The 12,661-nt window shown below is 35.9% G+C and overlaps 1 protein-coding gene across 2 annotated transcripts in view; it reads right to left on the bottom strand.

Annotated features, from left to right (window-relative positions):
- LOC127832139 (2-amino-3-ketobutyrate coenzyme A ligase, mitochondrial-like) overlaps positions 1-12,661 on the bottom strand; it is a 217,978-nt gene that overhangs the window by 197,426 nt on the left and 7,891 nt on the right. Inside the window, exons 8-13 of one of the 2 annotated variants that reach the window (XR_008026708.1) lie at positions 12,043-12,134; positions 11,184-11,293; positions 9,912-10,013; positions 7,256-7,334; positions 6,974-7,021; positions 3,721-6,723 (exon numbers count right to left, since the gene is read on the bottom strand). Coding sequence is in view for 1 of the 2 variants with exons in the window: in XM_052357402.1 (XP_052213362.1) it covers positions 6,614-6,723; positions 6,974-7,021; positions 7,256-7,334; positions 9,912-10,013; positions 11,184-11,293; positions 12,043-12,134 (541 nt within the window). In the remaining variant the exon portion in view is untranslated. Of the gene's footprint in view, positions 1-2,749; positions 6,724-6,973; positions 7,022-7,255; positions 7,335-9,911; positions 10,014-11,183; positions 11,294-12,042; positions 12,135-12,661 lie in introns of those variants that run through there. The other variant, XM_052357402.1, reaches the window with a different exon arrangement.

Here is a 12,661-nt window from a genome sequence, read left to right as displayed (position 1 = left end):
GTCCATAACCGTACGGCAAAGGGCTACCAAATTTGGTATGTAGTGACATGTAATATTTCTCTTAGTAAGTTCAAATTATGCCCCTGGGGGTAAATTTGAAACTGCCCCGGGGGTCACAAAATTGAATATATGCTTATAAAGGGGTTATTTTGTGAAAACTTAAAAAAAATCTTGTTGTCCATAACCATTGGGCCTAGGGCTACCAAATTTGGTATGTAGTTACATCTTAAAGTTCTCTACCAAATTTGTTCAAATTATGCCACTAGGGTCAAATTTGACCCTGCCCCGGGGGGTCACAAAATTGAACATATGCTTATATAAGGCCTATTTTGTGAAAACTTTAAAAATCTTTTTGTCCATAACCATCGGCCTAGGGCTATCAAATTTGGTATGTTGTGACATCTAATAGTCCTCTCCCTAATGTGTTCAAATTTTATCCCTGGGGTCAAATATGACCCTGCCTCGGGGGTCACAAAATTGAACATATGCTTATATAAGGTCTATTTTGTGAAAACTTCAAAAATCTTGTTGTCCATAACCATCCAGCCTAGGGCTATCAAATTTGGTATGTAGTGACATCTAATAGTCCTCTACCAAATTTGTTCAAATTTTATCCCTGGGGTCAAATTTGACCCTGCCCTGGGGGTCACAAAATTGAACATATGATAATCTAATGCCTATTTTATGAAAACTTAAAAAAATTCTTGTCCATAACCATTAGGCCTAGGGCTACACAATTTGGTATGTAGTGACATTGTAATGTCCTCTACTTAGTTTGTTCAAATTATGGCCCAGGGTTCATATTTGACCCTGCCCTGGGGGCCACAAAATCGATTAATTGCTTATATAGTGCCCATTTTGTGAAACTTTAAAAATCTTTTTGTCCTTAACCATAAGGCATAGGGCTACCAAATTTGGTATGTAGTGACATCTAATAGTTCTCTACCAAGTTTGTTAAAATTATGCCTCTTGGGTCAAATTCCCTGCCCGGGGGGTCACAAAACTGAACATACACTTATATGGGGCCTATTTTGTAAAAACTTGTAAAAACTTTTAAAATCTTCTTGTCAAAAACCATTAGGACTATGGCTACCAAATTTGGTATGCAGTAACATCTTATAGTCCTCTACCAAGTTTGTTCAAATTATGCCCTTTGGGTCAAATTTGACACTGAACCACTGTCACAAAATTGAACATTATATACGCTTATATCTTGCTTATTTTGTGAAAACTTAAAAATATTCTTGTCCTTAACTCTAGGACCTAGGGCTACCACATTTTGTATGTAGTGAGATATAGTAGTCCTCTACAAAGTGTGCTCAAATTATGCCCCTGGGGTTAAATTTTACCCAGCCCGGGGGGTACAAAAGTGTACATGTGCTTAAATAGGGCCTATACTTAAGTATTTGCACATGCCGAGAATACTTGTTTTAGCCTTTTTTCAGCAGTGGAGCGATACAGGGCAATCATGGCCCTTTTGTTATGCAATGGACTGTATTATCAATGTATTGAAAATCAAAAGTCAAAATGCAGCACTGATTGTCAAGGCCCTATATCATTGGCAAAGCCCTAGCAACAAGGTGCTTTCAATGCAAGGTACAATAATCTTCACATTCTTTATGACAAATCGCTTGCGAGTAGGGATGGCAACGGTTAATCGGTTAACCGGTTATCCGTTTCTTAAGGAGGTTAACCGATTACAAAATTAATATCCGGTTACTCTAAGAAAAAACACATTTCATTTATGTTATTTTTGTTTTATTTCATATACTATATTGGCTTAGCCGCTTATCTGATCGCAAATTATAGGCAATTACCACCACATGATGCCCCCCTGTGGAGCAAAAGCGATTAGAGTTGTAAACAATCGAGGTGCAGCGGATTAAGGAGCAGGCACACGAGCAATTAGCACCACATCTGCAGTGTGTTTGTTTAGCAAAGTTGGACACTGTGATTACACCCGATCATTGTTGTTTTAACAACTAATGGAAACTTAAACGCCCTAATAAGGACATTGAGTATAAACAAGTCTTAACAACAGAAGTTTGAAAACCACTTTGCCCGTTGCAAAGTATATTTACGCTAATTGACAATTGTTATAAATCAGCAAACTGTTAATGCACGTAATTCTTAGAGGATAATGGGTGTTAATAAAACACAACATAATTCAAAATCTGCACTAGCTTGTATTGATCAAGATGTAGAAACAGAAATTATATGTAAATGAGATGAAGCTAATATTACAACAAAGAAATATTATAGTTCACTGACGGGCATATAAAAATGTCGGAAATGACTAAGTATTAGATTCAAAATATATAATATTAAATTTAGAATTTGAATTCCCAATTTAAAGGACCAACAAAATTTGTAAAGAAATTTAATTGATAAAATGGTTAAAGTAATTAGGTTATACGACAATCAACAAGACAGAGTATATTTGCATATACATGTAATTGTTTACAAACGTATACGTTTTTTGTTATTTATGTGGTGCAAAGACAGTCGGTTAACCGCTCGAATGTCGAAACAGGTTAACCGGTTACGGATTTGCTTAGGTGTGAGTTAATTTTATTGAATGTTACACCCATTGTACTTTGTTATATATATAATTACAACTAAGAATGTTCGATGGTGATGATGACAAACACATGGCAATGGACTTCGTAAGCAAAAATGATTAAGATGTGCATCCTACCGTACATGTGTTAATTTGCAGCTTACATCTATAAGAAATTCAAGACTGATGCAGATTGAATTCAAATTTTATTTCCCTTTTACAAAATGCAACATCAATTGCAAAGGCTATGGAATGTTTCATATACTTTAAAATGCATAGTTCTTATTAACTAATAATAGTAACACAATAAAAACTATCTGCAACAAAATACATTAAAACACGGCAAAACCAATTAAAACGCACTCCGAGACAGTAATTCTATGAATTCCATCAAAGAAAAAAAAACAAATACATGTGTGTATCACCAGTGATAATGAAATGCGATTCATTACTCTGGAATGAAATAATATTAAGTCTTAAATTTTATAAAAATGTAAACACCATTATGGTTAAAAAGTTGGCACTGTAACATTTTGTGACAAAATATATAGCTAGACAAAATAAACAAGTCATGTATCAATTCTCAAAATCTTAATAAATTTAAATTTATAAGAGAGCAAAAAAGTAAAAACACCAAATATTGAGATCCAACTTTCCCCATTGATATATGAAAGGGAATTAATAAATCTTATCAACGGCTAGAAAATTTGCCAAAACAGTCACATATTGCTGTAAATATTCAATGTAGGGTAACTCGCCCTTGAGTCGACATTTTTATCTTTGTAGTTAGTTAAGATGAGCTATGTTTGCCATAATTTGAAACTTGGTAACAAACACTTAACACTTAGTATTCAAAGTATATAAATTTTCTAAATAAAATTGTCATAAAATATTTTCTAACAAAGAATTTGAACATGTAACAGTATAAACAAGAGGGCCAAGACGGCCCTAGTTCGCTCACCTGAAAGGAGTCAGTTCAATCAATCTTTACACAATGTCAAACTGTCCTAGATATTGTCCAGACAAACATCCTGGTCAAATTTCATCATTATTTCATCTGCGAGTCATGATCAATGTACCTATGAAGTTTCATGATCCTAGGCGTAAGCACTCTTGAGTTATCATCCGGAAACCATTTTTCTAAGTTGAGTCACCGTGACCTTGACAGCCATTGTGTGAATACGTTTTTTGGAACTGTGACCATGACCTGTGACCTGATAATCAATAAGGGTCATCTGCAAGTCATGATCAATATACCTATGAAATTTCATGAACCTAGGCATAAGCGTTCTTGAGTTATCATCCAGAAACCATTTTACTATTTCAGGTCACCGTGACCTTGACCTTTGACCTAGTGACCTGAAAATCTATAGTGGTCATCTGCGAGTCATGATCATTGTACCTATGAGGTTTCATGATCCTAGGCATAAGAGTTCTTGAGTTATGATCCAGAAACCATTTTACTATTTCAGGTCACCGTGACCTTGACCTTTGACCTAGTGACCTGAAAATCAATAGGGGTCATCTTCGAGTCATGATCAATGTACATATGAAGTTTCATGATCTTAGGCATAAGCGTTCTTGAGTTATCATCTAGAAACCATTTTACTATTTCGGGTCACCGTGACCTTGACCTTTGACCTAGTGACCTGAAAATCAATAGGGGTCATCTGCGAGTTATGATCATTGTACCTATGAAGTTTCATGATCCTAGGCATAAGCGTTCTTAAGTTACCATCCGGAAACCATTTTACTATTTCCGGTCATCCTGACCTTTGACCTAGTGACCTGAAAATCAATAGGAGTCATCTACAAGTTATGATCAATGTACCTCTGAAGTTTCATGATCCTAGGACTAACCGTTCTTGAGTTATCATCAGGAAACCATTTTACTATTTCTGGTCATCGTGACCTTGACCTTTGACCTAGTGACCTGAAAATCAATAGGGGTTATCTGCGAGTCATGATCAATGTATCTATGAAGTTTCATGATCCTAGGCCTAAGCTTTCTTGAGTTATCATCCGGAAACCATCTGGTGGATGGACGGACCGACATGAGCAAAGCAATATACCCCCTCTTCTTCGAAAGGGGGGGGGGGGCATAATGAGAAAACTGCCTCCCTCCCAGCAGCCTGGGAAACAAATGTTCTGAGCAAATTTCATGAAAATTGGGCCAAAAATGTGACTTCTACTGTGTTCACATGTTTTCACTATATACATATAGAGAAAAATGCCCCGCCCACTGGCGGCCAAGTTTTTTCACCGATCCCAACCATTTTCAAACTCGTCCGAGATATCCATAAAACCAATGTTTTTACATACTTTCATGATGATTGGGCAAAAATGCCCCGCCCACTGGCGGCCATGTTTTTTCACCGATCTCGACCATTTTTTAACTCGTCCGAGACATCAATTGAACCAATGTTTTGAACAACTTTCATGATGATTGGGCAAAAATTGTGACTTCAACAGTGTTTACAAGGTTTCTCTATAGCCAAATAAGAAAAACTGCCCCGCCCACTGGCGGCCATGTTTTTCAACGGATCGGAACCACATTTTAACTCAACCAAGATATCATTAAGACAAACATTTTGACTAAGTTACATGAAGATTGGGCATGAAATGTGACTTCTACAGTGTTTACAAGGTTTTTCTTTTTTTTTACCTAGTGACCCAGGTTCGAACTCGGCTGAGATTTCATTGGGACAAAGGTTCTGACCAAGTTTCATGAAGATGGGACAAGAAATGTGGCCTCTAGAGTGTTTACGAGCAAATGTTAACGGACGGACGGACATACGACGGACAAAGACCGGTCACAAAAGCTCACCTGAGCAATCAGGTGAGCTAAAAACCATATGACGGTAAACTCAGAAATTTCCATTATTGATCAGCTTTATGTCATTGGCATTTTGGCCAAGTGCATTTCACAGCAGTCAAAAATGACTTGATAGTAAAAACGATAGGTAATTCTGCAATAATCGAAGGCTATTTTCATTTGTGCGTTCTATTTAATAGATTTCACAATATGTGTTACTAGGTAGGCAATTAGCCCGTGTGACAAACGCAATTCGCACTTATGGCGAACATGTTTTAACCTACTGAAGAGGCAAACGGTTGAGACTTGACCACGTATTGATTCCAATTAACATGTGAAGGTCACGTAGACACTAGAAGTGACCATGTCATTTGTCCTCATTTAAAAAAAACAACATATTTTTGTCAACATGTTGACAAAATCTATATGTAGAGAATAATTAACCCAATCATTGTTAAAGAAAACTAGGTGTCCATGTTAAGGATGAATGTGTTCCACTCATGGGCCAATTTAGTGGGTATTGATAACTATTTTTCAATGTAAATAAGCTGGGAGCCAAATTGTTATTTGAAAAATATATAAATAAAATATTAAAAGCCTTCAACACATTATGAGTCATTGCTTTGAATGAAGAGCTTGATGTTATTAAAATGTTTGTTTAACCCATCCAACTTAAGGGAGAGTCACCCTATTGTCTTTTTTACAAAAAGACCCTTAAAAGTAACACTAATTTAAGAAAACAAAAACAAGATTTCACAAGAGGTAACATAATTTTATCTGCCAATACCTATTCTTTGCTAGCTTACGGATAGCATTGAGATTCATAAAGTATACTTTTATTCATAAAATAAAAATTGTTAAAAAATGACGCATTAACATTAAGTTTATAGGTAACATCAATCATATTTACACGTCTTCCGATTGTGCATATTTGCTCGCACTGGAATTATTTTCTACTGAATGTTGACATTTATCTTTTGTACATAAAAATATATAATAGATCTAAGTAAAAACAATCTTATCAAGTTTGATCTTTTATGAAAATATCAACAAGAGCTTTGTAAAATAAAAAACAGGAGTATCCTATTGTAATGTTGTTTGAGAAAGAACAGGATCTCAAGTTTCAGCAACCTAGCCAACATACTTTTTATTTACCGTATTGCAGGCTGCAGATTTTTGTTTTTATATTAATTCTGTAATCATAGCCACCGATATTTTGGTCAAGAAAACTTGAGACATTACTGTATGACCTTCAATTTTCTTCCTATTGAGACAAAGGCATCAACTGCTCTGTCGATGTCTTGAGTGGAATGCGCCGCAGAAATCTGCACTCTTATTCGAGCTTGACCTAAGCAACAGAACCAACTAACAATGAATCAGTATATAACCTTCATGCCTTATATTGAAAACACTCTGCATACAGTTTATAAGTCTACAAAGTAGTTTCTTTCCATCACAATTGATCCTGAACTAGCTTCACAGATGTGACAATATAGATTGTGAATTTGAAACTAAATCTGGTTCATTTAATAATACTTTAACTGTTTGAAGTGAATTGATCATTACATAAACTATACGGTATCAACAGTTGAGCCTACCTTTTGGCACCACAGGATAGGAAAATCCAATCACATAAATTCCCTTGGCTGGAAATAAAATAACATGTATTAAATAACAATGTAAAACCAAATCTAGTGTACTGGTCAACAACATTGCTAAGTTACTTCCCAAATGGTCAGAAAAGCGCTACCCAATTTAAAGACACCTTTTCAAGTTTTAGTTAATTGACAAAATTGAAAAAAGTGTTTTAGCATTGCAAATTTTCGCTGTAGTTGTGATATTTGTGAGAAAACAGTAAAACTGAACATTCAAAAACCTACCTAGCATTTCATTGGAGAATGTGCTTGCTAGTTTAGCATCTCCAAGCATCACTGGACATATTGGATGGTCCGGATCCCCCTGCAAAAGATACTCAATATGAACAGTATTGGTAAAAATGTCATTCCTGCTATATGTGACCAGATGTACCTACAGATCAGCCTGCACATTCCTGCAGTCTCATCATGAGCAACCATGTCTGCTATAAATTCATGCAATATTTTCTAGTCTTATTCATGTACAGTGTACCTGACATTATAACTTCTCATCAGAGTGTATACAGATGCAGAGGCAAATCTACAGCTCAACTGTTCTCATACTGTTCTATGGCACATGTTCACATAAAGCGGCAAATATAATGATTGTTCTATGCAATTGAATGTCTAGAGTTTTTACTGCAAGCATATATCTTCAAACTTTTATAAAGAACTCATGACATTATGTTATACAAAATAATTTTATTTTCATTACATATTTTAAACTTTGATCTTAAATGCTGTAACATATTGCATATGCAATATAACCATTATGTCTATTCTTATCTTACATATGTTAATGACAGGCACCTCTATATACATTTTCCGATTACAGGTGTTTCAATGATGCTTAAGGAATATTAAACTTTATTTACACTCAAAGAATCAACAATTGTAAAAGAAATTTAAAAAACCAGGGTCCAGATTAACAAATTGTAGGGCTTACACATGTAAGTCTAAAAAAAATAATTCTTAAAACTGATTAGTTCAACTAGTATTAAACAGTTCCATATGACATGAAATTAAACAACTATAATTATATGATTCTTCATTTCAAACAATTTATTTATGACAAAAGCAACATTTGCAGCTTGTATGTCTTTAAAAGTTGAATGTATTTTGCTTAGTTCCAAGTCTGTTCTTAATGTTTATGTCTTTGAATGCGTTAATGAGGGCCCAGGCTGATGCTGCACTTCAAAACCCTTAAACCGTTTCTGATCAGAAGTAGAGTGAAAAATGGCTTTATGAAACCAACATAAAACCAGAACAGCATGTAAGTAACTCACAGTCCATTCAGGTTTTATGCTACATGTATGTGTTGCTCATTAGTCTCTTAGGGTTAGAAATGAAGCCTTAAAAACTTTAATATTAAAAAAAGTCTTGAATTTATTGTGATTTTCTTCAGGACCCCAAATGTGTTAAAACGCATACCTCAGAGGCAAAGTTTTAAATGAAATATGTGTCTGCTCCAAAACTTGACGCATTCTCTGCCTATAATACCACATACTGTTCCATTACGAAAACAAGCCCACGATTCACCACGATTTCTCACATTTATTGAATCGGGAAGACTCGTGAAGTCTGCGATTCAGTTACGACAGTGGTATGATTGAGTTACGACGAATCGTGGGGTTCGGTTAAAGTCTTGCAAATAGGATCGCGACTTCACTACCATGTGTAAGAATCTACTGCGACTGTACTACGAACGATGCAGATCGGTCACGACTAAGCTAGGACCTCACCGAACACACCCATGATTTCAGCGCCAATATCTACTGATATTGATTCTAACACAGCAGGCGCCTTGTTTTCTATTGACAAAGAAGGAAATAAAGTGTGGGCTATTCTGCAATAAATTATGGGCGGAGCTTAATGTTTCGAAAATAGTTCTGAATAAATAAAGAAAATATTGCAGTAAAAAGCACGTGCTTAAATCCCGCTCTTAAAGAAATGTAAAAAATGTAGCACGTATATAAATGTAATGAAACAACAAATTGTATATTTGGTGATAAGTGGCATGACCACGCCTGCTAAGAATTTGTTTGTTAAGAAACGTAATTAAGAAAACATTTATAGCATGTCAGCTTTCCAGAAGAATTAACACATGTGGCGTCATTTAGTTTCTATGAGTGTTGTTCTAAATGAAAGTGACGTAATTTGCAAAATATTTATGAATGAAAACTACGTCAAATGTTTGTACAATTAAATGACGTCGCTAAATAGTGAACTTTGTACTAAGAAGGGCGGAGTATTGAAAAATATAGTTCACGTCAAAAAGCTTGAAGCAAATCAATCAGAATCGTGAAAGAATAGAAATATTTTTCTATGATGGCTTGTTGTTGAATAACCCACAGTAAGGCGTATAGATTCGTGTTATCAAAGCACTCCTGCTCCGCATTTGTGATGTAATTCCTACGCATCTATACTCCTTACTGTGGGTTATTCGACACCAAAACATGATGGAAAAATATTATTTCTTTATCATTCTTTACAAAATCGTAACTGTTATGTAAATAAATGGCGAGAATTTTAGGGGGATCGACTCAATCGGGGTGAACTCTTGAGAGTCTTGACAAAGTCATAAATGATTCGTAGACAGATCACGTGATCATCGATTCCCCGATTGAATCACGAATAACCTAAGATTCCGTTACGACGCCCAAGAACGCACTACGACACTGTTACGAGTCAACTGCGATTAAATTCAGTCTTGGAGGTCTTGGTCAAATTTTAAACATGTTTAAAAACTGGCCGCGATTTTTTGGGAGCTCACGACTCGCCCGCGACTAGCTACCAATGAGTTAGGACCTTCGCCGATTGAGTTACGAATATCCCCGACCTCAAAATATTGGAAATCAGGACGAATCGTGGGGAATCGGGTCGTAGTGGAATACCCCTTTACCACGACGTTGAAGCCTGCATCCTGCATCTTGCTCCTGAACCTCACAGTGTTACTATGAACCTTGCCTGGAAGGTCGGGGCTCGCCATTATAATGTCCAGCGCCTGAAGGTAGAAAGTAGGCAGTTGACAATAGTTCCAGAAGGTCAATGGGAGATGAAGCAGTTGCCATAATATTAAGACAAACAGCTTTTGCATTCTTTTTGACAACTTTTGATTTACATACAAGGTTGGTAATCTATCAAGAAACATCTTCTTGAAGATTTGTTAATAAAAGTGCCATCCATAATTCTTAATTCTGAGGTGGTGCTCAGGACTTTTTTTAAAGTGAAGATATTTAGAAGATGAGACAGTTTTATAAATGCTTATGTCCCCAAAGTAAGGCCTGTCGATCATTCTTGAATTGTACATACGTCATATTATCACATTTTTTGGTGACCAGTCTCAGTTTTAAACAGTTTGATCGTCAACAAATTTTCTGAAAAATTTACATGACCATGAAAAGGAGGTCAAGTGCAATAACCTGTCAAATCTTTTCAGGCACTTTGGAGTTTTATGGTGCTTAAACAATGTTTCTTTGATGATGTTCACTGAACTAGCTTTCATCTGATTGAAACATACCTTATTAAAATGTCAAATTATAAGATGCTGTGCTGTGTGTAATAATTGTCTCCCTACCATACAGGTTGAGGTCACACTAAGGGGTCAAAGGTCACACACAAATCAGGACACTGAACACTGTGTGCATTATCCATCTCATTACCTCTTAATGAGACAACACTTGGAATATCAAGTCAAATTCTGCAAATTTCGAGACAAAAGTGGAATATGGGGACATCCATTCCCTATGAGCATGTCTCGTTTAAACATATAACAAACATTTGTCAAAACAAACATATTGGCTTTTGATCAATGCATTAGATACATCTGCATTGTTCTAAAAAAGGTGGAGACCATGCCAAGGAAATGGCATTAAGAACAGGAGGTTGCCCCCAAAAACACATGTTCATGAAGTCTGATCAAGATAACATAAAACATTAAACAAAAATAAATGAGCAGCTCTCTGAGAGAAGGAGGTTTAATTTATTTGCGTAAAGTGTCATCCCAAATCAGCCTGTGATGTTTGCACAGGGTAATCAGGGACGACATTTTCCGCTTAAACTTGAATTTTGCTCAGAAGAGACATTCTTGAAAAATATAATTAAAGCGAGAATGTGTCAGCCCTGATGAGGACTGCACAGGGTAATCAGCATCACCATCTGGGACTGGGCTCACCTTGCTTGCACAGGCCACCACAGGTGGGGGGAGTGAGTTGGAAAAGAGGTAAGGTCGCGACCTCTGGCGTAACAAGGTCACCAGCTCCTTGGGACCACAAGTGTAACCACCTATTTTTGAAAGAATCATGTTGACAAGATTATTTACCAAGTACATCTATTCCCGACATCTTTCTTAAAAACACAGTTTAAACTGGGGGGAATAACAACAAAATGTGTATGGATATCACATATTTAAACAAGAAGTTTAACTACAGCTATCAATGAATACAAATTAATATGCAACAATTTTGGCATATATGTACAGATTTAACTTTGCTGTACATTGTATTTTTAACTTCAACATCTTAAGTTATAACCTTGAAGGTAGCCGTATGCAAGCGAATATCAACAAAGAGTTGCATTTGTGTCATAGTATTTCAAACTTCTTCAAGGAAGGTCACATTAAAGGTATATTTTCAAGACTGTTGGCAATCTTAACTCTTATCGAATGCAATCTAATTTGTTACACAACAACTCTACATTTTTTTTTATTTAGTGTCAAAATTTTCATGTCAAGTGATTTCTTTTAAAAGAAGTAGCTTGTTCACCCAGAACAACCCCTGACTATGTGTTTTGGGGAAAAGGCAAACTTGCACACAAAATGAAATTCACAAGCAATTAATTGCCTTAAAATATTTGATAATGACATTCAAGTACCTTCCTTCAACTGCTGCATTGAACATAAGCAAATTACCCTCAAAAAATTATTTTGAAAGTTAAAATCTTAACAAATAAATGTTCATTAAAATTTATAATATCAAAAGCGTCCCTTTTCGCACAAGCTAATCTTGAATGACTCTTTACGCACATCCATCTACCTGAAGCTCCACCCACAGCCTTGCCTAGTGTAGAGGTGATAATGTCCGCACCTCTCTTGTCTCCTCCCAGCTTGAAATACTCCTCCGTGCCCCTGGAAAATATAAATAATAAGATATTTTTTTACCCCTTTAACACTAAGAAACCCATTTTGATACTTTTGTAGTACTTTAGAACAAGAGATGTGTTTGTCAGAAACACAATGCCCCATATTTCGCCGCTTTGAAGCCATAAATTTGACCTTTAACCTTAAGGATGACCTTGACCTTTCACCACTAAAAACGTGCAGCTCCATGAGAAACACATGCATGCCAAATATCAAGTTACTATCTTCAATATTAAAAAAGTTGTGACCAGACTTTAACAAAGGTTAAAGTTTTAGGAAAGCAAAATACAATATTATTTGACCTTTGACCTTAAAGGATGACCTTGACGTTGATTTTTCACCACTCAAAATGTGCAGCTCCGTGAGATACACATGCAAACCAAATATGAAGTTGCTATCTTCAATAATGCAAAAGTTATCGAACTTTAACCAAGGTTAAAGTTTTGGGACACACACAATGAATGACAGACAGACAGGCCAAAAACAATGTACCCCCGATCTTTCGATCCGGGGGC

The sequence above is a fragment of the Dreissena polymorpha genome, chromosome 1, assembly GCF_020536995.1.
Source record: "Dreissena polymorpha isolate Duluth1 chromosome 1, UMN_Dpol_1.0, whole genome shotgun sequence".
In the NCBI taxonomy this organism is placed as follows: Eukaryota; Metazoa; Mollusca; class Bivalvia; order Myida; family Dreissenidae; genus Dreissena; species Dreissena polymorpha.
Note: the sequence above shows the minus strand (reverse complement) of the source record. Positions and strands in the feature narration are given on the sequence as shown.